This window comes from Coloeus monedula (assembly GCF_965178545.1).
Source record: "Coloeus monedula genome assembly, chromosome: 2".
NCBI lineage: Eukaryota > Metazoa > Chordata > Aves > Passeriformes > Corvidae > Coloeus > Coloeus monedula.
In genome coordinates, this window is record NC_138782.1 from 54,285,846 (window position 1) to 54,312,316 (window position 26,471).

The 26,471-nt window shown below is 41.8% G+C and overlaps 1 protein-coding gene across 4 annotated transcripts in view; it reads left to right on the forward strand.

Moving 5' to 3' along the window:
- Positions 1-26,261, forward strand: part of PDE7B (phosphodiesterase 7B) — a 173,059-nt gene extending 146,798 nt beyond the window's left edge. For 3 of the 4 annotated variants that reach the window (XM_082302470.1, XM_082302471.1, XM_082302468.1), the window contains 9 exons: positions 695-758; positions 2,382-2,477; positions 4,149-4,249; positions 5,696-5,827; positions 13,431-13,522; positions 14,575-14,719; positions 16,723-16,819; positions 20,770-20,850; positions 21,368-26,261. In XM_082302470.1, the coding sequence (XP_082158596.1) occupies positions 695-758; positions 2,382-2,477; positions 4,149-4,249; positions 5,696-5,827; positions 13,431-13,522; positions 14,575-14,719; positions 16,723-16,819; positions 20,770-20,850; positions 21,368-21,585 (1,026 nt within the window). In that variant the 3' untranslated portion in view covers positions 21,586-26,261. The remainder of the gene's footprint in view (positions 1-694; positions 759-2,381; positions 2,478-4,148; positions 4,250-5,695; positions 5,828-13,430; positions 13,523-14,574; positions 14,720-16,722; positions 16,820-20,769; positions 20,851-21,367) is intronic. The other variant, XM_082302469.1, reaches the window with a different exon arrangement.
- Positions 26,262-26,471: the final 210 nt, after the last annotated feature.

The following is a 26,471-nucleotide window of genomic DNA, read 5'->3' on the forward strand; positions in this document are numbered from 1 at the left end:
TCTGCAAGAGGTGATTATATTCCAGGTGTTAGAAAGTAATTAAGAAATCCACAACTGTTTGAATATAGACTAGAGATGGGAGTGAATGTGTATTTCATTCACTCCCATTGTAGGTCATACAGCTAGTCCAGAATCAATCTCCTGTCTCAACTGATGTAGCTGTAAGAACACTGCATTTGGTGGTAATGACGGATTCTTCTGCATGTCTGAGTGGGCTTAACGGTAGCACTGTATCCAAATTTATAAAAGCTATTCCTGTGTACTGCTTTGCTTAGCACATTGTAACTCATATTCACCTTGAGAGCTAAGATTCTAAAACACTGTATTAAAAGCCTAAGAGAATTTGCACTGACAGTTCGGGGACATGAAGGAACAATAAAGAATTTGTGCAGTAAAAGGGAATATTTTCGTAGTATTTTGGTTTATATTATTCCTTGTTTTGAGTTCCATTTTGAAGGTATTTTTAGTGTTATGTTCAAAACCTCCTCAGTTAAAAGTGCAAGTGATATTTTATGCAGTACAGCTACGTTAGCCTGATTTCTCATATTTCAAATACAACCTCTGTAGGTTTCTCAAACAAAACTTTAAAGCTGCAGTAACCAATCCTGTGACTGATTAATGTGAAATAATAATTAAAATCTGCTTTACAGTGTGACATACCAGTCATTAGCCTTTTCACATTTGTTTTTTCCAGCATATGCTATCCAAAGTGGGAATGTGGGATTTTGACATTTTCTTGTTTGATCGCTTGACAAATGGTAAGTAAATTTTTTAAGTCTTTTTTTTAATATCTCTCATAAATGACTATTCAAAAATCCCTAATTAATTATTTGCTAAATGTTTCCAGTTCAGATTACTGAAATTGGCCACATTTAACCTCTCTTACAATCACATCCTGGAGCTTTTTCAGGTTTTTCCTGAACTACAGGGTGATGTTTAAAGAGTGCTTTTGTATCAGTCTAATCTCCTGCATTTGTTGTTGTCACCTTTTCAAGAAGGTGTTCCTGTTTAATTTACCTGGGAAATTCCCAAGCTACTTTAAATATACCTGTTAGATACATTGGTCAATAAATCCAGATCTCCATAATCAGTCAATTTCTATCAATACAAAAGACCTTTGAGTGAAGATACCCTTGCTTCTGTTCAGCAGCAAAACTTAGGAAATTTATTAAGAGAGTAAAAATCTGTGAAGTGTTTTCTCTAAATGTATGCCTGTAAAACCATCCCACTTCCCCCCCCCCGAATGTCTAGGCAATACCTCTTGATCTGCTGAAGAGGGTCATGATCACACCTCTCCCCTTATTGTAGTGCTCAGAGAACTGAGAGTCCTCATTCCTCACCCCCAATCTAATTAGGTTTGGTTGGGGCAGAAGGTGTAGGAAAAGGTTGGTTTAGAGGGTCATTTAGCTGAGTGACTGGCAGTGAAGAGTGAAGAGTATTGTAAATTGCCTGGGAAGCAAAAGCATAGTTCTTCTAAATTACCTTTCTGTGCCCCTGCTCAGTAGTCAAGGCCAAGTAAGTTTCCATGTGTTCTTCATACAGATATTTATTTTCTTTCCTGAGTTACATTAAATAAGAAAAGACTCCCTTCAAACTTCGTTTATATGTAGTATGGATTGGTTGATTTGGGGTGTTTTTTCTAACTTTTATGGAAACAGTGCTGCTGAATTAAGCAGTGCAAGCTTTTTAAAATACTGTGTTTATGTGTAATTGACCATGTAATACTAGTTAGACTCGATTTTGCCAGTGTTCTCAGTATTGGATTTACAGTAAGGCCAGTGCAACAGTACAGTGGGACTTGAGACTGTAAATGCTGCAACTCATTTTTCCCATCTGTGTCATTGTTATGAGATGCAATTGTAGCTGAGCTAGTTTACGTGGGTTAATTACATTTTTGTACAGCTATATGTAAAATAAAAAATTTAGTTCCAAACTGCTGATTTTTAGTAATTAATTAATGAATACAATATGGCAAACCGACGTGGCAGAAAAGCCACTCTTGTTTCTGTTGTTTCTGAAGACAGACCTGAGTTACGAGGATGATGTTGCTCTCAGACAAGCCTGTCAAAAGATTTCTAGTTAAAACCGTGTCAGTTTGCCTTCTTCCAGTTAAAATCACTTTGCCTGTTGTGTTGAAACAGCAAACATGGCTTTATGGCATCTAGACACGAGAATGGCACTCTGTTGGTACAACCATGCCATCAAGTCTTGATTATATAGCGCAGTAATTCATATAAGTGACTTCTGAATACACGGGTGTCATCTAAGCTCACTTCATTGGAGATGGAGCTGACTAACAGGAAATTACCAAGGTTTTTACCCTTGCTGGCTTTGTAACTACATGTTGAGGGAATCTAATAGTTGTTCCTTTCTGCTTTTAGGAAACAGTCTTGTAACACTCCTTTGTCACCTCTTCAATGTGCATGGACTTATTCACCATTTCCAGTTAGACATGGTTACATTACACAGGTTTTTCGGTAAGTGCTCACCTCAAAGCCATCTTTGAATGAAGTTTAGTGCTTAAGTAGAGCATCAGGTAAGGCACTGGCTTGGTCTGTGTATCTATGTAAAAATGATGATATCATTGTAAATATCAGTAAAACATGTCTATGATATATATCAGCATACAGTTTGCAGGGACTCAAGTACTTGGTTCAGTACTTAGTCAGTGGAGGGACTTCAAAAGGCTCTGCACTGGGCTGAAGCATCCCAGCACCACAGTCACACTGGTGATTTAAAGTAAAGTATACCATGCAGAGATGTGGCTGGCTTAGGCCCACACAGACCATGTACAGTAATTGCACAGTACAATTGTGGTGCAGTGTAATTATTTTAGTGACTAAAAGACCACTGAGACCCAGGGCAGTTAAAAGCTTATGTGCAGAATTTAACAAATTATATCAAGCTGTCTATGCTGAATAGTGCTGGTGAAAGCCCCTGCTGCTGTTACTGCCAACAGAAATAGTAGCACCATGCTGTCAGTGAACCAAAAGAAGAAATTGGCCAAAATCAATTAGTTTTTGCAACACTTTTTGAAAGCAGCTCAATGCCAGTGTTTCAGGCTGTCAGGCAGAGTTTCCAGAGCCGGGTCTCTTCTTTAAGACTGCCTAATTGTCACTTCTGGAAAGCATTACTCTGGTGTGGAGACAGACAAAATCTCCCTGCTGTTTCTATCTCCTGTGGGCAGACGTGAAGTGGACAGTTGGGTAATTAGAGCTAGTGGTACTCACAGTTTAAGGGATTACCCACTGTACCTCCAGATGCTTGTGTGGCTGGAAACAAACAGGAGGCTTGGACTTCCTTTGGCGCTCCTCGTGCTGGCAGCGAGCGCCATGGGAAGTCTGCCTGTTAGCTTTCCATTTGATTAATCTGATCATGTCTAGGAGAGCGCTTCAGACAAGATCACATGCAGCTTCCAGCGTTCACATGGTGGTGTCCCAAGACCATGCAATGGTGCACACACTGCTACAAGGAACAGAGGGGTGTGAAGCACACATTTCAATGATTTTTCTCTCTGAGAGAAGGCTGAGAGTTAAGAGGTTGGTGCTCCTGGTCCAACTGGACCAGTTCCAGCACTGCAAACTAAAGCAAGAGGGACTGCATTTTAAAATGAACACATAGATGTGACTAAAATTGTCACAGGAGATTTTGCTGTGAATACCCCAATGATGATTTTGATTCTTCACCTGGGGGATATAGGAATGCTTTTGGCTGTAGTTCATCACTCAAATAACAGATGATGGCAGGGTATCAGGGCCTCACTCCCTGCTGCTGTAAAATAGGTGGTACTGCCTTAATGGCACACTACTACCCTATGACAGCAGCCTAAATAATTACACTCCGTTGTGGATAAATTTGCCTCTCTTCCTTGTTTATTTTACTCCTCAATGAAAGCCTTCACTAAGGCAAGAAAGAGGTGATTTATGCACTAGGCCCAGTATATCCCCTTGGGCCTCACAAATCCTTTCATGCTTTTTTTCTCTAAAGGTATCCCAATAAAAGCAGCAATTTAAATAAGCTACAGCTATTTGAAGAAACTCCTTAGGCAGCTGACTGCAAAACCTCAGATTGTATTTTAAGTCCAGTTCCCACTTGTGGCCATGGCATTCAGAGACAAAAGGATCTTTGTTTTCTGTTTTGATTCCCAGTTATGGTTCAAGAAGATTACCATAGCCAAAACCCATACCACAATGCTGTCCATGCCGCTGATGTCACACAAGCTATGCACTGCTATCTGAGAGAGCCCAAGGTAATGACAACCTTTCACACCGATGTTGCTTTCACATGGTTCTCAGATTTTTTTCCCAGGATTGAAATAAAAACCCCAAAAGATACTTCTAGATAGCAGAAAGTGATGGCGCACTGGAAGTCAGCAGCAAGTCAGGAGCAGCCTCAGCTACAGATTACAGAGGTTTCAGTCAAGCCACGAGAGTCACTTCTCATTGTGCAGGCATCGTGTCTAAGTGCTGCTGTATGAGCTCCAGCCACCACCACAGTGTGAACCAGCCACCCACCAATGCCTGCAGTTCTGCTCCCATCAAACTCAGCAGGAGGCAATGCATGTCTGTGCCTCAGCCACCTCCTCACATCACGATTTCAAAATACCAGATTGGGCAGTGCCACACCAGGAAAGGGGAAAGCAGTCCCTTCAGAGGGGTCTGTTCTTCAAGGCTGTCCTCTGCACAAGTATTTGACTGCTGCTGCAAGTTCTCACAGCATCAGGGTGGTGTTGCCTTGTGTGTTACTGGAAGGCACTGGGATATTGCACTGCTGAGCCACAGTATAAGAACATAACTTATTTCTTCTGGCTTGGCCTAAATGAAAGGATGTTGTGCTAGAACTAGCAGTTTGTTACACCAGATATAGCAATGGTAAGTGAGGACGGGAGCAGGCCCCACCTTTCCTGTGTTTTCCTCTCCTGTATTTTCAAGATCTGCAAGTCTTTTCTTGCCAGGAAGTGCAGGGAACCTGTACCATACTGCTCATCAGTTCTCACCTCAGGATGCTTCTTTCATCTCATAGACCTGTACTCTGTACAGACTCATCGGGCTGGTAATAACTGCCTCACTCTCACAAACAGAAAATGCTAAGACTACCTTTTTTTGCTTCTAAATGGGCTCTGTAGCAGAAAAAAATCTGGACAGGTTTTCCAACTTGAATGTTTGAAGTTATAAAGGTAAATTATATTCCCTATTAAAACACATCTGGTTGAACTGAGATAGAATCTTAATAACCAAGTTTGAAATTTCAGAAATTGATAAACTCTACATTTTTTAACACAGTGCTATGCTAGAAAATTGAAGCCTGATCTTTTGTTGGTATTGCTAAATACTTGGAGATGCAGAGCTCCTACGATGTATGCGAACATATGCCAACCTGCCAGCATACCTGTTTGCTTTTTGAACTGAATGTTTGAGACAATGCTCAAGCACTTCTATTACAACAATCCTTGTATTGCCATGAATGATAAAGAGATAAGAAATACGAACTATAAAGCATGATTGTATAGTCTAATATCTTTATAGATGTTTGTTCAACACTCACCTTAAAAACATTGTTCACAAAATTTGTTTGACACTTGTATACAAATGCCCACAAAACCAAGCAATGCCATGATGTCTGCTGGTTTGTTTATTTACCAAAAAAAGTGTTTACTCTCATGTTCTCATTGTGATTAATGTGTGTGATGATTCAGCTTGCCAACTTCCTCACGCCGTCAGACATCATGCTCGGACTGCTTGCTGCTGCAGCTCATGACGTGGATCACCCAGGGGTCAACCAACCCTTTCTGATTAAAACTAAACACCACCTTGCCAGCCTGTATCAGGTAAAACTGCTCATCAAGTTCCTAATGTGTAAAATGGTGTCAAGCAGAGTTTAAGCAATTCGCATTGAACTTTTAATGCCAAAATGTGGCAGTGGGAGGATGCTGATCAAGTCATCCTGCACTTCAGAGTCTGGGCAATTTTAGTCGAGCTCTTCACTGGGTGTCACTTCTTAAAACAAAGCTGATACGGGAAAAGAGTTGGAAATGTCAGATTTTGTTTAGGACATTTACGCCAAATCAGTTGCCTGGGTTGTTTCTGCTGTAGATTATCTGGGGTGAGGAGCTGTGGGTAGGAGATTTAAAATCATAACAAGATTTCATCTTCTTTCAGTGAGCAAGTAAGCAGCAGGCATGCTCTAAATTGGTATTGCATTAAAAGAAACCCTTGCTTCATGTGGCTGTAGTAAAATACTTAATGAACACTGCATTAAAAAAAGAAAAAAATAGAAGATAGATGAAACCAAAGGAAGTGCAGACATTTACAGTAACATTCCTCAAGATACAAAGAAAGAACATCAAGAAAGCCACTAGGTCACACCACAGGCTGTCTAGACCAGTATCCTGTTTCTAAGAGCAGCCAGTAAAAGATCTCAGAGAGGAACATAAGTCTGGGCTAAGTACAGAGTTGTCCTTCACCTGGTATACATCCTTTCAGCTCTGGCAAGCAGTAGTAGAAAATTTCCTGAAACAAAAACACAGACCCTCTTGTTTAATAACTACCAGTGAACCCATGCTGCCTGATATTTTGGGTCCATTTTGAAGATATTTGAGTTTTGGCCTATGGCAATCATTGTAGCTCTGTATTTTATCTACAGCTGTCCTGTGAGTATAATCTTCACATGCATGTGTACCTTGTTACTATATATGCACATCTCTCTATTCTTTGAATTGTACTTATATATACCATGTGCCAGAGTAATGCTGTGAATCTTAATTTTGGTTGCAATAACCGTAATTGACATGTAATGAAATTGAGGTAGTATTGATTTTTAGCCTTTAGAGTCACAGAGTCATAGAATCATAGAATCATGAAGGTTGGAAGAGACCTTTAAGATCATCAAGTCCAACCCAACTGTTCAGCCAGCGCTGCCACTGTAGCCCGTAAACCATCACCCAGTGCCAGATCCAGACACTTCTTAAACACCTCCAGGAGTGGTGGCTCTACCACCTCCTCGGGCAACCTACTCCTGTGCCTGACCACCTGAACAGTGAAAATATTTTTCTAATATCTAATCTGAATCTCCCCTGTCTCAGCTTAAGGCCATCCCCTCCAGTCCTCTCACTGCAGGTATAGCAGGAGAGCCCGGCCTCCACCTCACTGCAGCCTCCTTTCAGGAGGGTGTAAGGAGCAACAAGGTTTCCCCTGAGCTGCCTTTTCTCCAGGCTAAGCACCCCCAGCTCCCTCAGCCACTCCTTTTAAGACATGTTCTCTGGTCCTTTCACGAGCCTTGTTGCCCTTCTCTGGACGTGCACCAGCACCTCAGTGCCACAGCTCAGTGTCCTTTTTTAAGTGAGAGGCCCAGAACTGGACACAGCACTCGAGGTGTGGCCTCCTCAGTGCTGGGTACAGGGAGACAGTCGCTGCCCTGGTCCTGCTGGCCACACTATTGCTGATACAGGCCAGGATGCCACTGGCCTTCTTGGCCGCCTGGACACAGCTGACTCATGTTCAGCCACTGTCGAGCAGCACTCCCACTGGGCTGCTTTCCAGCCACTTTGGAAGAGTCAACTTCAGCCTTTGTGATAAGGTGTCAGAATATCCCAAGTTAAAAATTCACCTACCTGAAGAAGACTCACTAATAGCTACGTACATATACTTAGCAAATTGAGACATTGCTATGATGTGCTTACTACTTGATAAGAGTCTCTCTTGTTCTCCCCCACTCAAACATTTGAGTTTCCCCGTAAAAAGTGGACTGTATAATAGTGCAACTGTCCTGGCCTCAGACATAGGAATGGGCTGGATATGGGAGCCCCAGCCAAGGCACAGTGATGCTCGAACACTGAAAACTTTGTGACTGGTCTCATCATAAGCTGATGCAGCTTATTACGTCATACCCATATGTTTCTGGTCCATTTTATTCCAGTCTTTTCTAAATGTGAGGCCAGCTAAGTGAGGAGGGAGAAAGGCCAGGGGCTTAACCCAGGGTGCTTTGGGAATGTTAAGGGTGCTTTGAAGAGGAGTGAGTAGAGCCATTCCACAAAACCCCTTGCCTTGTGAAAAGGTACAAACAATGCCTTCTCAAATTAATAGTGGCAAACAGTAGTTTATAGTTAGGTTGAAAAATTGGGCTAATCTGAAAGACATATAGCTTAAATATTAGTATTTTGGAGAAGTGGTTTCTGCTCAGTAATTTGGGTTTGAATATACTTAAAATGTTGGTTAGAAAAGGCAGTGACAATGCAGAAAATGCAATCTTTCAACAGCAAATGAGATTTTAAGTACCCTTCTTAAGGACATTCACTGGCAAGTTTGAGTTATTTTAACTGAAAACGATCCCATATTGTGTCCAAAGATTTTAGTAGTATACAGTATATGGATGCCAATAAAAATAACTGCTGGAAAAAAGTTTTGCTGAAAGCATTTTTAGTCAAAAATTTAGATTTAGAGAATAGTCTTTAAAACATGTACTTTAACATGTGCTTGAAACTGAAACAAAGTTCTTAGGTTTTTGGTTTTTAAGTGGCAGAGCCACAGAACTGCTGGGATTAATCAGAAAAAGGATCAAATGAAAGTAAGTTTTAACAGAGCTGGCAGTCATCTGTCATTGAGACAGTGGACTTATCCATGTACGGCATTTCTTTGCTTTTAAATGTCTCTTGACATTTAAATTAGAACTTTACATTTACATTTGGAAGAAAAGGTTTTGCAAAATGAGGTAGGTCAGTTTTTGACAGATGTAAAGTGTTTGACAGCTTCTGAAGTGCGTGTATGAGAAGAGTCATATCTCAGGAAGACAGGTGACATCGCCAAGGACTTCAGCGCTTTCAATATTCATTTTCAACTTAAATCCATATTTTATGGTGCAAGACACTTTGTTTTGTAATCTGTAGGGTAATTTCCACAAGAGTCTATTGCATGTGATTGCATGCAACATAATTTTCTACAGAAATAAAAGCACCTTATTGAAATCTCCAGCATTACAAGGACAGTTGAGAGCATGGAAGGTGACTCTAGTGATCTGGAGGTCAATTAGTTTTCCTGTGAGGAGCACAACAGCATTCCTTGTACTGTGTTGCAGACCTTGCTTCTAACTGTCATTGTCTGGCTTTTAAATGAAGGATAAAAGTTTAGAAGTGTGGATAGATCACATACAACATCTGTAGTACAAAACAGGTTTCAGAAAACTATGAAAGGACACTTTACAACTTTAATATATATGTAGGTAAGCTGGAAATAGGACAGTATGTTTTGGGCATCAGTAATAGTTCTACTTGTAGTCTTCCTTAAAAGCAGCACTTCTAGTGTAAGTGTCATTTTTAACTATTTAACATTGTATAGTTAAACCAACTGCTCAGTGAGTAAGAATAGATTGAAGAGATGGAAATAAATTCCAATCCCTTTTGACTCTGAATTAAAATTGAAGTTTGCTCTGCACCTAGTTAGTAGCAAGTCTCCCTCTCTCTTCAAGTTACTGTTCTTTTTCAAATATATATGTCAAATGTGGTGGTTCAAATAGCTCAGGTTAAGTAACAGATTGGAAATATTGTGGTAGTTTAAGTAAATTAAACAGTCACAGTCCTGAAGTCTCTGTTACAGCAATCCACTGGGCTTGGGCTGTAAATGTGACAGAAGCTTCCTATAGAGCAGCCTTTAAAGCAAAGCTGCACTACTCAATTTTAAAAAAAAACTAAACCAACCACATGAAGTAGAGCTGAGAGCCCCGGCCTGCAAGCCAGCACACAGACTTTCCCTGTGTGGATTGTCTCCCACCAGCCTGGGTGATCAGATAGATCATGGCAATTAGTCTTAATAAAGCAGTAGTGTGTTCTAGGTGGAATAGCTGACTCTACTAATTGCTGGCAGCCCTTCAGGGATTCTGGCTTCTTATATTTAAGAGGGGAGTCATATGACTTCATGCTCAGTTGTTGCTGGTTAACTTGACCTTTCCTTTTTCCTCCTCCCTGTAGCTTCAGTGTGGGAGGCTAAACAGAGCAGCAGTGTCAGTTTAAGGTTCCCCTGTAACAGCAGGCAAAGAGCAGAAACTTAGAGAAGTGAAAATACTCTGAGATGATTACCTGAGTTTGCTTTTTCCTATGAGTAAGTGCTAACTGGATGCAGGAAGGTTCTCAGATGCCTACATGCCTAAGTCCTGTTCTGTCTGGCCTCCCGTACAGCCAAGGAGCAGCTGCATCCATGGAATGTAATTCCCTGTTTGAGGCAGGGGCTGCTGAAACAGCTCCTCACAGCAAGGAAGGCTGCCATGCTGGAAGGGATCTGGGGACACAGGGTGCTCCGAGATGGATCTTCCCGGTCGCGATGTTTCAAGGATGCAGTCAGACCAGGGTTGCAGGAAACTGTGCACACAGGCACTGTCTTAAACAAGTGTAAGCCTTCCCAAAAACCAAAGGTGACAGTGTAGTGGTTTTGGTTCAAAATATTCATTACTTACTCATTTTCTTTCTGTGAGATAAGAATTAGGAGAAAAGCAAAGCAGGCACAAACCTTAAACAGTTGCAGTACAATGAAAGAGTTTTATTACTAATAGAATTAAAAGTAAAAAGACAATAACAAAACAAAATTAAAGCAAATCCCCCCCCCCCCTCCAGCCAGCACTTCTCTCCTTTTATCTAGCTCACACAAGGGATAACAGAACATGGGATGTTAGTCAGTGTTCCAGTTCTTGAAAAGTCTCTCTCTTATGCTTAAGGGAAAAAAGGGTTTTTCCTTCAGTTGCACGTGGTTCCCAAACTGCCACTAACAGCAGATCCGCCCGGAAACAAACAATCTGCTGTGTGTAGAACATCTCTCCCATGAAAAATCTCACAGTTCCTTCACACTGCAAAACATGGGCCATCACATGGGGTTATTCATCTTTTTAAGGATAAGTTCTTTTGGCCTGCACACAAAGGCTCTTCTTCGCCACAAGTCTCTAACAGCCTCTTGCTACTATATAGCCTGGCATTGGCATTCTTCACAATCTTCACAGGCACACGAAGATACTCCATCCCCCCATGTTCTTCAAATGGATTAAAGAGACACAGGCACACGAAGATACTCCATCCCCCCATGTTCTTCAAATGGATTAAAGAGACAAACAGTTTGTGGTATTACAATTTCTTACCACGGCATGCAAGAAGGTTTCTTTTAAGCTGCGCGCCAGAATCGTGGCACCGCCCTCTTTTCTCCCGCTGCCATTTCCAGCTCCGTCCCATGTGACTCACTTCTCTTTCTCTCTGACTGACACCGCCATGCTGAAGGGTGTTCTTGTTCGGGCTTTACGGTGGGGAAAGCCTCGCTCCCTTTGTGCTGCTGGCTGCGTGGTGTCTTCTTCAGTTCAGCACGAAGTGTGCTGGCTGCAGACAGGAGGCTCTGCCGGCTCCCGTTGACTCCGCCGGCTCCGCATGGAGAGGAGAGGGACCCGCCGGTCCCCAGAAGCCGCGCTGGATGGGCTTAGCTGTGAGCAGTCCATGGCTGGTTTTAGCTGCCTGTGGCTCTGAGGCAGTCCCCCCCAGCCACCCAGGGTCCGTGCCGCAGCGTTGGGAAAGGGGGAAAGGGGCAGTGGCCCCGGCCCGGCCCGGCGGGGCCGGGAGGCTCCGGAGCCCCCACCTCCCAGCAGGCGAGCTCCGACCAAAAGGGGAAGTCCCGCCTTTCTGTGCAGTTTAAATATGTAAATTGTGAGAAGCGTAATTGGTCTTAAAGACTGTCCATCAACTCAGGGTCAACCCAATACAGACAGTCAGGTAGAGTTTGTCCAGTTTAGTAGGAGGATGGCAGCCTGTGGCCTTGGGGTGACTCTTGGGACAATATTCAGCTCTGCAACTGGGTAGGTGAAAAAAAAACCAAAAAAAATTGTTGTTATGTCCTATTACATTCTCTTATTTTTCTTGGTCAGAGTGTAGGGTTGCAAAAGTCCATCCTGATGTATTTAGGCAAAAGGAGAAAAGGGATATATTTAGGTTGGCAAATGAACAGAATTGCTGTCAAAAATAATTTCTATATTGCATAACTGATGTTGAGATCTGAGTCCATCAGCTCTTCCTAAGAAAAGGAATTGGCTTTTGCAAGATTTGAAAGTTTTGGAGTTGATTTTACTTTGTTTTTTTCCCCCCAGTATCTGTGACTTCTGTAAGGGAAGCAAGCAGACAAACCCAGAGAAATACCAAAGCAACATTGTGTGAATTCAAAAGCAACAAAAAGCACTGCAGAAAGTACTGTAATAGGAAGCCAATCCAATTTGTACTCTCACCTTTGCACCAGGCAAGATGATCAAAATGCAGATTGGATCTTGGTTACTGGCAATGTTTAGTGTTTTAACAGTCATTAGATATGACAGGACTACAAAGAAAGATGGGAAGACTTAGGGAGAAAACACTGCTTAGTCCCTCTTGGAAAAGTGGAAGCTGCACATCATGTCCCATGGGAAGGGCAACACCTCGGAGCTGTGGGACTGTGCAGGAGGGAGCTAGAGATCAACAGTGACTGGAGAGAGGGATTCTGTCTCCACTTTCCCCTTTGGCAGTGACAGGGTGAAGTCCTTGTTCTGCTGCCTGCTCAAAAGGTTTGGTTGTGTTTTGTTTTGTTTTTCTTATCCAGTGCTCATCTACTGCAAAAGCTGTGAACTGCCCAAAACAGGGAACCAGATGATAGAGGTTTCTGAACAAGTAACATTTCTGAGGCATTTGGTGGTAGAAAGTACCCTGTGAACTAAACAAGTGATGATTGGCAAATGCACTGTGTGTTAGGATAGTAATTTCAAGTCATCAGACATAAGATACCAAATTTGTTGTAATTTACTGACAGCCTAGAAAGCTGGGTTCCTGCTCCCTAGCAATTTTTTCCAACCTAACTTTAGTTCCACTTAGCTGAAAGCAAGGAAACAAAGAGGAGTCAAAATCTGTTGCAGACCAAGTTGCTGAAGCCTGCAAATGCTCAGCAATATTGCTATTCCTCTTGCTTTCACTGAACAGCTGCAGGCAGCTTCCAGTTCCCTGACTCAAAGGGAAATTTGGCAGTTTAGTTTTCTTTTTGTTGTCCACTCTGCATTAAAACTGTAGAGGCTGAAAAGTCAACCTGGAATCAGTAGGAGGTAAAAATACAATTTTGCACTCCTGCTTTAATTCATTTGTTAATAAATCTGTTAGAATGCAAGCTACCTCCCACTCAGATGAGATTAGCTCCTCTGTTCACAGCAGGACTCAAAAACTACAGAACAACAGGGCTCTAGGGCTGACCTTAGCTAAGAAACCCAGAAGTACAAGGTCCTTAACTATAGAAATCTAGACCAATTACTCTAATCCAACTGTGGCTGAAAAGCACACACTTCAGGCTCATGTTACAGCATGTCCGACCGGCACTGGGTATCATGTGATACAGCAAATCCATGTGTGTACCATGGATAGCATCCTAATCCTTGCATTTTTTGGTGTTGTTCCTCCCCAGAACGTTTCTGTGCTGGAGAACCACCACTGGCGCTCTACCATTGGCATGCTTCGAGAGTCGCGGCTGCTCGCCCACCTGCCCAAGGAGGTCACGTAAGTGTCCACCAGAAGAAATGCATCATTGAAACTAGGCCATGGCCTCCTTCTCCCTTCTTAAAAGCACACTGGCAAAGAGGCTCAGGCTTCCCCCATAGGCTGAACTTCATGCCCCTTGTTGGTGCCACTGTGAAATCATGAGACAAAGTTACACAGCGGAACTGTAAGTTTTTAAGACCCACAGGTCTGCAGCACAGGAATGGCCACTCTCAGCACCAGGAACATGGGCAGTCCCAGCAGAAGTGGAACTTGTTCAGATGGATTGTTGGCATTTTTCATTTTACATAGCACCAACCGAATATGGAAAGATTTAGTGATTAGAAACAGGAAATTGAAGGAGTTGGTCAAGGAGCATCAAGACTTCTCCAGACTTCCACACCTCACTGAGGGAATGTGGTTCAGTCTTTCTGGATGAAGCAAAAAAAGGGCAGCAACATGAGCACCTTGGCCAAGTTGCTGCTAGCTTTTTACTTGCTGGTTTTGTGCAGTGTGAGTCCCACCAAGGATAGGAGATGGAGACAGTGAACAGACTGAATTACTAAATTTTAAATCACAGGTGACCCTACCAAGAATTTAAACAAGTTAGCTGGAAGCAATAACCTCCATGTCCCTCCAGAAATTCTTTGAATCAGACCAACAACTTTAAAGGACTTCAGTCTAGACCTTCACAACTTTGCAACTTCAAAGTTGCAGTATTCACCGCTCAGCTCTGAGCAGCCAAAGTAAGACGTGAGCATTTTTCTTGATGCAACCTGCTGTTGTTCCGGGGTGGGTTTTTTTGTACTTTCCTAGCACTTTTCAGAAGCTTTCAGAACAACCTGTGCCAACAAGCATTTTTCTTCTACATTACCTATTCTTCTTGAACCCATTTGGGCAGGTAGAACAGTTGTACCCCGCAAACCCCAGCAGAGACTGACGAAACAAATCAGACTGGATCCATAAAGAAAGAGTGAACTTTATGCCAGCTCTGGTGATCCAGAGCAGGTTGTTTTGAGCTCTTAATGTTGAATGATTCTATGATTAAAGGGGCTTATTTTCTTCCTTTGCAGCCAGGACATTGAGCAGCAGTTGGGCTCCCTCATCTTGGCAACAGACATCAACAGGCAGAATGAGTTTTTGATCCGTCTGAAATCTCATCTTGACAATCAGGATTTGAGGCTGGAGGATGCACAAGACAGACATTTTATGCTTCAGGTAACTTCAAAATGTTTTTTTAATGGTTTTTATTAATTTTTCAGGTCACAGTATTTCCTAGTATATTTTAAGAGTAGTATATGATAGCATGTCTGGACATCAGCCTCTCCTCACCTATTGCCATGAACACTTTCCTCCTGCTACCTTCTGGCACATCAGGCAAGCATAAGGTGCCTCCAGTATTTCCTTATGTCATTTCCTTGAGTTAAAAAGCTGTGCATGCAACAGATACAGGAGAGTGTCAAATGCTATGGAATGAAGATAAGCTAGGAATTATTTTATTTCCAGAACATTGCTTCTCTTGCCAGGTAATGTTTCATTTGTAGTGTCTCTCTCTTCTGGCAAATGTCACTCCACTGGTGTTATTTTCTAGCATCTCGCAGCAGAGCCCCCTCATTGGTGTTCTTTCCAGGACAGCCTGACATCAGGTGTCCAAGTCCTGTTCCTGTGATGGATCCTCAGAAACTGCCTCTGCAGAGACAGCTGTTGCCATGGCTGCAGGTGTTTCTCTAGTGCATCTGCCCAGCTATTGAAAAACTCATGCTTTATTCAAAAATCAAATAGGCTCACACTGGTTCTTCCAGCTAAGCTCCAGTCATTAGCAGACTCTTCAGAATATACCTCTGCCTATTAAAGCATTATTGTGATTAATGTAGCTACGAATACTTGCTTCTTTGGAGAAGTTACATTAATTTCATTCTTAAATACATAAAGAAGTTAAAGTAATCCTTTTCATTTATAAAACAAACACCTACATACTTTCCTTCCATCAAAGTCACAGAAAAGGTGACAGCTTCAAGGAAAGAAGTGCTGATCTGTTAATTCTTCCCCCTCCAGCAGTGTGGGAAATGTAGTAGCTTCTCACCTGTGCTGCCTCAAACAGAGTCTTCTGTCAGATTCCTGCACAGACCGTGCAGGGCAGGATGACAGGTTGACCGTATTTCTGGACAGATGAGGCAAGAAAGTTGTGCAAATGCCTAAAGCAGAGGAATTAGAGCTCTCAACTATGGCAAAAAAGGTTTCTTATGCACTAGGAGCTTAGAAACAAGGGAACAGACATAGTAAGATTTACTTATCTGGTGGATTAGTTGTGGAAAAAGAAAAGAAAAAAATCAAGAAATCTTGATTGATTGGAATAAGCTAAAGAATGTTTGAAACGTCCTTGTAATAGACAGTAACATTATAGCTAATCAGCTTAATCCAAAGAGAAAAATGACTTGGAGACTTCCCTCTGCTGGTTCACAGGTCTGAACTCTTGTGGGAAATATTTCTCATGTTTTCTTCCCGGGTGCCAGAAAGACTTCTGACTTCTGTCAGAGTGAATGATTGTGTTCAGTGTGTGAAGAAACAAGGCACATGGTATTTTGTTCCAAGGCAGTAAGACAGGCAGACTACTACATGGTTTACTTTTCTGAAGCAGTTACTTGGTTTTAAAAACCTCTCCCTGTACTCAGTCCCCTACGAAGCACTTAAAAGTACTAGTTAACTAAGTGAAACCAGGCCAGGGGCAGTGTGGAGAGCCCTGTGCTTAACTTTGTAAACAAAAATATGCAGACATTAAGATGAAGTGTAATTGAAGTGAGATGCCAGGTCACTCACTGAGACCGCAGAGAAATCATGCTCAAATACACCAGCTTGGCTCTTCTCTTCTTTGTCATCAGCCATGGATGCGGAGCCAAGCAGTCAGCAGGAGCCAGCCTGAGGGTTTTGTTGGCTTATTCCTTGCAAGGAATATCCAAAACACTTTGCAGCCTTGGAATGTGGCCCTGCTCTTGTTCTCACTATGGTAAAGTGGAGGGCTGAATGAAAGTTTTGTTTGCAGCTTAAATAAATGCTCTTTCCTCAAAGGGCACATTTGGGTGAGGCTGAGTCTCTGAAAGGTAATCTTAACCCTTCCCAGCATCACTGGCAAGGCCTGGAAGTTTCATGACTGCAGATTTATTGCTGAAGCACTGCTAAACAGTAACTTCTTCTCTTACTACTACTTTCCTTCTTGCTTTCAGATTGCACTCAAGTGTGCTGACATTTGCAACCCTTGCCGGGTCTGGGATCTGAGCAAACAGTGGAGTGAACGGGTCTGCGAAGAGTTTTACCGGCAAGGTCAGTCTCTTCAACTCACAGCAGTCCCCTTTCACCTCAGCTTTCCATGGTTTTTGTGTGACAAGTCAGAGGTAGCATTCAGCATAACCAGCTTGCCTTGAAATGTGCCTTGAGAATGAGCTGTTCAGAGATACGCTGCCTCACTGGAAAAGTGGGAAGGGTGGAAGAGCAACAAGTGTATCTCTGCCCTCACTGCTCCTCTGCCAGCATCAGGCAGGAGGGAGGACTCTGCTGTGCCTCAGCACCTGAATTCAGCTGTAAAGCACAGGGCTGGGTTCTTCTCTGATACCTTCCAGTCACCATGAGAGTTTCTGAGCTGGAATGGTGCCAGCACCACACTGCCCCAAAATCCTAGCACTGAGTTTTGTCTCGCTTTTAATGCTCCCACTACAACTCTGATGGGAGCCTTACCCTCACTGTTTCCCAAATATGACACATTCTTCTGCCTGCAAATGCAGAGAAAGGGTTCGAACACTCTTCCCAGCATGCTGTTGAAAGGGCCAAAGCAAGCAAGCCAAACCTCAGCTAGAACCTACTGCAAATGTTTTCAGACCCCTGCAGAGAGCACAGTCAAGCAGGGGTTTTTCTGAAACACAGTAATTACACCATTTGGATCCATCTGCATAGGCAGGGTCATGCTGTGCTACAATACAGGGTGCAGCAGAGTTTAATCACTGCTAAAATCTTTCTTCAGAGCATCCTGAGAGTTGAAGGCAAGTGGTACAAACACTGGAAGAGCACACAGTGAAGTTCTCAGTTCATTTAACACCGTGCACTACAAAATTAAGCCACCTCTGATCTGGTACCTGGTACAGTTAGTTTGTAACAAAGACAAACAGGTCAGCAAATTAATTTTCAGCCATTGTCAGTTTAAGCTGGTGAAATGTCTTTGATGCCTTTGAAGCAACGTAAGCAACTTGCCCGATGCAGGTTTAGTTAGCCAGATGTGTAGTGAAGGCATAATCAGTATCCAGCTCATGAGGTGCAGTACCTCACCTTTAATGTATTGGGGGACCATGCCAAGAAAGACAGCTCAGCTCTTACAAATGTAAGCTTTTTCCACAGCCCTCAAGATTTGTTAGTCTAACATCTGAAATAGACCTCTAAAAGGGGATACCTGAGTACATGAGACCATCTGGAAGCATCAAAGGGAGAAAAGGAGCATTTCATGTGGAACAACATACAGAAAGTGTGTTCTGACTACCACTAGTGGCTGTATAACCGTGTTCAGTGATACAACACCCCCAGTATTAAATAGCATGCTTTTAGATACCATTATCACTTTAAAGTGTTTTTGTAGACCTTTCTACCCCCTCACACACAATGATGGGGCTTGAAGGTATTTTTTGGCACTAAGTTTAACATTTGGAAACCATAAAGTCTCATGTTTTGATTTTTAACTATAGATGAGACAGATAACAGCATAATTAGTGCTTTGTTTAATCTTCCTTCTGGAACAGATACAAAGTTTGAACATCTTTTTTTATCGAACCTTTCTAAGGCCGTTTTAATAGAGACTCAGATCCTAATCTTCCAGTGTTCTGGTGCATCTACACTACATGTTAGTAAATAAAATATACAATCCAGGTGCATTTCAGGGAGCTTCTGATGCCTACAGCAGCTCCTAATAAAAACCTTTCCTAGAAAAATACATTAATTTGTTCTCAGATGTTTTAAAAGTCAACACAGTTAGGAACACAGGGTAAGTAATACAACTTGATTTGTGTATATGAAACTGGAACTAGTAAGAAAAATTTTTCAAGAAAATGGCTAATGTTGAAGCAACATTAGTGATCAGTTTCTCTGATGAGGTTTTAAAATTGCTTGGAAGGTCTTCCCCAGCAAGAAAGTTCTCAGGAACTAGTTAATGCAGTTCCTTTTGTAGTAATTTGAAACAGAAAGATTGACCATCATTTTAAGTCCTTACCATGGAAAGGCAAATCTTACTTGTGTCAATTAAGTGACTTCTGAAAGACAAGAAAATGTTGATACACTTTGAGGCAGACAGGTCAGCTGTTTCCTACCCAGAACACATACAGAGGGGATATCACTGGAGTTAGAAACCTTCTTTCAGTCAAAAATTTTTGGAGGAGTAGATAAGAAGAAGACTTTCAAATTGCACATTTGTAAACGTGAGAAACTGTTATTTTGTCTCAGTTTTGCTAAATTGTTCCTTTTGATTGTTCGTGAAGCTAAAAATGTTTTCCTGATACTTTCTGAGTACTCAATTAGAACTGAAAATTCTCTGCTCACATTTAAGAAGTAATTGCACGGTGCAGAGGGAAGGAAGGCAAGGCTTAGAAATGCACACGGTGTTTCATATGGGGCTATAGAACCTGAGTAGCACAATAGTGTTTAAGTTAAAACTATTAGTGGGGAGAAAAGAGCTTTTAAACTAAAACAGTGGATTGAAAGCAAAATGTTTCTTTATGGGTTGAATACAGTGTTTTGTCTAAACTAGCAGGTCTGTCTTTCTTACAGGAAAGTTTTGCCTAACCAGCCCTCACTACATCCGTATTAGTAAATCAGATGGACAAAATACTATTGTCTGAGGGGAAGCGGCACATCTTAGCCTGCTCCCGGTTAACTCTCACTTCCCTTCCGTACTGTAGACAGGAAAGGTCCTGTACCTCATGCAGTAACCAGGATTGTACACTGGCACAGAAGGCTAGCAGGCACAAAGGATGAATGTGTTGCACTCACAGACAGAGAGTGTTTGTTTTAAAAAAAACTCCTACACCCAAAACTTAACTCGGAGCAATCTTTGCATGAAGTAATTGCAGGCATGGGGGATACAGTCTCTCCAGCAGAACAAGTGACTGTTGTCTGGATAGCAGTCAGCAAACGAGACTCTCTGAGATGTTTTTGTGCTGAATTCTTAAATACAGCATGGTCATTGCTGTTGATTGCCTTCAACTCCATAAAAAAATCTCTTGCCATCACCATGTACAGAAGCCTGTCCTTTGTGACCATTTCTGCAGGAATAATTTCTACTGACTGTTTATAAGCATCTTCTCAATGCCAAATCTGGTCACTTCTGCATCAGGAGCTAACTGAGGTGGCATCTGCAGTGAGCAGATCCTCCAGCCAGGTTTTTCTTTCAACAATTTGAAACAGTCCCCAGGGCTAGTCACAGCAGGAGCTGCCTGCAGGAATCTTCAGGGCAGTCCCGGATTTGGAACCAGAGACCTCCTGGTCCAATTAGTCAAATATTCTGCTATGAAGGTGGCTCAGAGTTCAGCCAACTGCTTTGCTGTCTAAGGTCAGTTCTGTGCAGATGCCTTTCTGGGGACTTCCTTGATGACCCAGGAAATAAATACGCTCAGTGCAGCAGCACAGGCATACCCTGATACCCAGCTACAGCACAATAACAAGACAGACTTCTAATTTCACTCTTTTTCCACATTTATGACCTGAACTCCATAGCTCTTGACACTTGAAACGTTGCAGGAGTCCATGTTCTGGCACTTACTAGTTTGTTAGTGGAGCCACAGCTATGGACTGCCAGGCTCCAACACTCTTCCCTTTATGAGCCACTTCCACAAGAACACAGTATTCTTTTCCACTACAGTACTGCTGGAGACACGTTTCTTATAAAATTGATATACGGCAGTTTTCTGGTAGGAAGATATTTCAACAATGAGTAAATGAAGTAGAATGTCGTAAAAATTTTTCACATGAGTCTATTTTTAAAAATTAAGGTCCTCAGAACACTTACATGCTCAGATTTAGTGTTCATTCAAAAGTCAGATTTTTCTTTGTATGGATAATCAGTTTCTCTGACACCTAAAAAGAAAAAGTCCAGAAAATGAAGATATTTAGACATTTATCGTGGTCATCAGTGGTAGAAGTTTCCAGCTCCTCACAGATACTGTAAGGCTGTGGCACAGGTATGGAGAAGAAATAAAGGTGCCAGAAAAATATTTTCTTCTTTTTTCTTTTTTTTGCAGGTGATCTGGAACAAAAATTTGAACTGGAAATAAGTCCCCTTTGTAATCAGCAGAAGGATACAATACCAAGCATCCAGATTGGTAAGTATTAGTTTCATTCTCTTCATGTTTATCTGACTGTGGCACAAGCTCTAAGAGAAACTTTATCCACCACGTGCCCCACTCCGATCCAGTTGTTTTAACAACAAGAGCTGCAGACACAGTAAGAGTTAAAAAATATGTTCTAAATTAAAATGTTCAAAAATATACCTATCAAAGCTAAATGTTCAACAGAAAGAAAAAGGAGTCTTTGCATTGGGGAAAAAATACCCGTGGGAAAAAATTGCAGCCAGTGTGTATGACTATACACTGGTTACTTTTTTGTCTGAAATCTCCTCAAAGGGTTGCTTGACTATCACATGCAGATAAAGCCATATCTTGTTGTGTATGCTGGTCAAAAGCTGTACATTTCAAAATGAATTGATGTTTGTTTGAGAGTTCGTTATTTCTTATCAGGGCTTTTGCCACTTGTATTGCTCTGTGCTCTCAAGGCACTCTGTGGGGCAGTGCACTCGTGGAATTATTTGTTGCTCACCAGGTGTCCCGTGTGTTTCTGCAGGGTTCATGACATACATCGTTGAGCCACTCTTTGAGAGGTGGGCCCAGTTTACAGGCAACACTCCCCTATCTGAAAATATGCTAAACCATCTCAGGAGGAACAAGACCAAGTGGAGAAGTTTGCTCCACAAGCAACACAGCAGTAGTAGGAGCAATGACCACTCAGGCCAAGTGACTGGCAGCCAGGAACAGACTTTAAATGAAGAAGAGACTCCTTAGTGGCAGCTTTGCACTTTTCCTTCTAGCACTGCTATCTCTGTCTTGGTCACAGCAGCAAACAAGGTCCTGGGGAGCCAGGAGCCTGTTGGCAACACCGTGCGAAGGGAAGAAATGGCAAAGCTCTGAGGGTCCTCACGAGCAGCCCACAGTTCTGCTGGGTTTCTTTCTGATCTTCGTGTTCCTCTCCCCCCTCCATTCTGCACATGCCTGATGCCATTCGCCACTCCTGATCCCGAACTGCCCCAATGCGGAGTCCCAGTCAGCATCAGGGAAGCCAGGCCATGAATCAGGGAGGATCGCGGAGAGAACAGGGGACACAGAGAGGCACTTTTGGTCATCTTTTCATTTACCATGAGTCATATTGTGACATATGTATATAGGCCCAGAGCACCACAACCTTTCCAGGCTGGCAGCTGGGCTGCACATTAAACCACCAGCATCTCCAGCATCCAGAGGACATTGACTGAGCAGGACAGTGCTCACAGAGGGCAGAGAGTCGGGTTGTTTTAGTAGTTAAAAACCTTTTTAACTTTTGTATTCTGTGCACTAAACAACAGATTCTATAAACCTTGGACTGAAGTTACTCTCCGTATACACACCTCCAGTGTAACAACGCTCGTTTTGGTAATCATTTTTATGCCACTTTGGGTAAAAGACGGGCATCTTCTCATTGCAAGGAACAGTATTCCCTCGCAGCCGAAAGGGAAGGTGTAGTACAGTCTAAACCTTTGAAACACGAACAAATCTATCTTTTGAGTACTGTTTCAAGTTACCTGTTTATATTCATGTGTACATTTTCTGTAAATACAAAGCGCTACTGATTCCCATGCCAAAATACTGGAGTACTGTGGGATGATTGCTACCTGTAAAAACATTGGCACTGTGAACAGAATACTGTTAGTTTTAATACAAGAGAAAGCATTTGTAAATATGGTATAGAGTTTATTAATATACACCATTGTTTGTGGATAAAAGCCTTAACTTTCAGCATCCTTCATCTTCTGATAGCTGCCAAAATCATATGATTATGAGATTCAATTCTGAACTGCCTTTCCACTATCCAAGGTGTATCAAAGGTCATTAAGGAATGAAGTCTGGCAGGATAACTTCTTGAAAACTTCAAACACATTCCATATGGGTCCGTGTTGTTAATCCATGGCACCTTGCACATTCGGTCTAGGCAAATGTTTCACAGAGCCTGAAGTTTCAAGTTCAAAAAAACCCCCAAGTCCCACAGCAACACCACATGCTTTGACAGTTCAACCTGATTACCATTTATTCAAGAGTGTGAATTTTTACTAAATAGCTTAGTGATCTACAAAACGATCATTCTAATAGTTCTGGAGTTTGGCTGTTTTCTCCAGAGATGTTGCAGTGTAGCTGATTTTTTTCCCCACATTCCCTCCTTAGATAGTCAGCATCAAAATGCATTTGTATTTTTCTTTTAATTAAAAGAATACTTCAACTGACTTCTTAGATTAGTCTCAGTCAATGAAGGAAAAAAATGTGTTGCAGTCAGACTATTAAGAAAAATCCTCTTAGCTGTCATAGTGGCTGAGGAATTTTCTACGATCTCATGTTTGTGAAAGATACTTGGCCTTAACTATGCCATGAACAACCTCAGTTTGGAAAGTCTTTATTAAACTTCACTTAAGCTTCCACCATTTCAATGAGATTGTATTCTCAGACACTACTGCGTTGCACCGAAGGGATTGTCCCCTGCTCCTCTGCCCCCAGGAAGAATAACTGCATTCAGGTGAAGTACAACGTTATTGTGAACCCCCCATGCATCAAATCTGTACAGCTGCTTTCCAGAAGAACAAGCAGGTATGGCCAGGTAGTCACGTTTGGATAGTCACCTTTGGATGTGAAGACCTTGAAGAGACTGACAAAGAGCTTTTTTAAGTTGGTGTTGGAGAAACATGAGATGTTTACTCATAAAAGTGCAAGGGAAAATAAATTACATTTTTCTCAATTACAGGGGATATTGTGTTGATGAGAGAAAGTTCATGCTCATAAGGTGATTAATATGTTTAAAGGAAAATAAAAAGCATGAGTTTAGTGAAGGATGATCTACTCCACTAATTCTTTGTGTGTATCTTCAGAGAAAAGAGGCTGAAACCCAGTGAAGTAGGAAGGTGCAAAGCACAGTGAGCACACGAAGCACTCCAGCGATGTTTTTCTGCCCCCCCACTGTCATGTAAGGTACAACTAGTAGAAAACCTCCTCTTCCTCGCACTAATCTAAATGAGATTCACGTAATAGAAGGACCACAGCAAGCAAAGGGCACTCGAGAGAGTTGTAGTAGATTTAAATTTTTTCTAACTACAGGACATAAATGTCTTAACCACATGGGGGTGGTAGGGGTGGAAGCACCACCACTTTGCAGCTTTTTAGGTGTACCTTTCCTTCTGACAGATGTAGGACAATTATTAGGACATTACATGAGCGATGTAATGTGCTGCTTAGAAGCACTTAAGTCCATACAAAAGGATGTGATTTCCCATGTTTTATCTTTTTACTGAGAAATGGAAGCCCTTTTCCATCTAGTTCAAAGAATTTTTAAAAAATGTTCTGAAATTTAGTTAAAACCAGCGTCTAGCAGCATAAAAAGCTCTTGACAGAAACCTGTTGAGCTGTTTCTGAAGAGCTTCCCGAAAATAGGTCCAACAGGAAGGCTTAGTGACAAATCAGATTTTGTTACAGCCACCTTAAACCCCAGCCCTTTTCTACAAGTGGAACCTATGGGGTCCATTACAAGTTTGCTCTTACCAAGTTAAAAATCCTCAACTTTAAAAAGCTGTTCTGAAAATTATCAGGCTGTGGGGGATTTTGGTGCACTGAACATACCTGCTAGATTTCTATCACCTTGTCTAATGAAACAGTGCTTTAAATAGGTTCAGAGTGGCCCCAGCAATGCTTCTGTGCTTGTGAGCCAAGCCCATTACACAGGTTTGGGCCTGGGCCAGTTTGCCTCAGGTGCTCCAGACAGAAGTGCTGGGAAAGGTTAGGCTGTGGCAGCCAGATCCCCTGGGGTCTGTAATGCAAAATGCAACCATTTGATTGCCTGTAGAAACCATAACGGGCTGCAGCCGATCCAACAGCACCAGTGCTTGGCACATGGCAGTTGTGACACATACTTGGTATTCTCTGGTTTGGGGGGCATTTCTGCACTGGGGTTTCACTGCAGGATGCCAACAGGCTGCTGATGCACAAAATAGTAAAGCTATGCAGATACCACAGATCTTGGTGTCAGCCCTATCAGCCACTTTACAGAAAGCCCTTGTAAATTATTTTTCCTTCTTACTTGGGCCAGTGCAGCTGAAAGATTTTCAAGTTTTCAAACTGAGTTAAGGTTTTCATATATGGAAAACGGAAAAAAGCTGTGAAAAGCAGGATGTTAAAATGTTTTTATGCCTCACAAATGCAATTCAGTTAAAATCTAGCTCCTCTAAATGAAGATTTCATACCATCTAAGAGGCAATTCTGTGTAATAACAACAATAAGAAGTGATAATAAGTGAAAATCTTAGGCTGGTTAGAATAATGCATACATATGCATTGTCATTAAGTAAAGATTTTACCTACCATTGTGATTTTAAGTGTCAGTGGTCCAGCCACCAGTCAAATGGAGAATAAAAGGACTATTGGCAGCATGTACCTTTGGAATACAAGGAACAAAGAGAAGTAGCTGAGATTAAGTGGAGTCCATGGAGGAAAAACAAAAAAACAAAACACATGATCTGCAGTTGTATCTAAGATAATCTACAGCACAGGTCAATTGTTTTTGTATAAACTCGGTTTTAATGAAGAAAACCAAAGTCTCCCCAACAATTAATGAGAAAGCTGTAAATGACATAAGGCTGTTGTTACACTCCATAGCGATCTCACCAGCTCTTGCAGTCTGTGGTTTAAATTTCTGTTAAAAGTTTGCATCAAATTAGACACAGAAGGCACACTTAGCCCTTCCAAATGACTTCTCCTCAGAAAGGAGAAACTCAAGTAGTCACAATTTTATTTTCAGGTACCAGCCAGGGTACCAGCCATAATTTATTACCTTATATTTTAAGTCACTCAGCTGTCCATAAAGTATGGCCATTTCCCTCCTGATGCCACCATGACCCCTGCGGCCCACAAAAATCAGTAATTAAATTTGAATTAAAACCCTGCAAATCCAGAAAAAGCCACCCCAAAAAACAAAACGAAAACACAAGGCATGCTTCATGCCATGAATATGTATTCAAATTACTTTGATTGGTGCAAACTGTTGCTCTATTATTTGTTTCTATAATCCATCCAATATTTTAGGTACATAAACTTTAAGTGCAGAGCATAAGCTTGACTTGGATGTAAAATATATTCTGCTTGTCTTTGAATTCAAGATTGTATATGTCATGTTTATTGTAAAGCATTTTATATATATATATTCACATATCTTACACAGTTCTATGGGCCAAACACTGGTCCCCCCAGCTTCACTGGGACCAAGAATCAGCCCCCATATGTGCGTATATATGCCATATGCATCATTCTGAAAGGAAGCACTAGATTGTGTGAAAATGCTGTGACTGCTATGCAGTGATGCCAAGAGACTTAATTGTATCTTTTTTAACATACTGCTGTAAGTATTCATCATGTCAAAGAATGACAACTAATAAAAAAAATTTAAAAAAGTAAGAGTGAAGTGTCCCAAGTTCTTTGGTAAAAGCCAGTTCATTGAAGGATCTCCTTTGTTTGCAGAAGACATTCTGGTTTGGATGCAGTGGGATTTTTGCTGCTTGTCATTCTCTCACTGCCTCTCCTTCCTACCAACAGAATAATCACTTTCCTAGTACGCTATTTCGCTATTTCTGAGAAGAACTTTTCTCTAAATTTCCCCTTAGACTT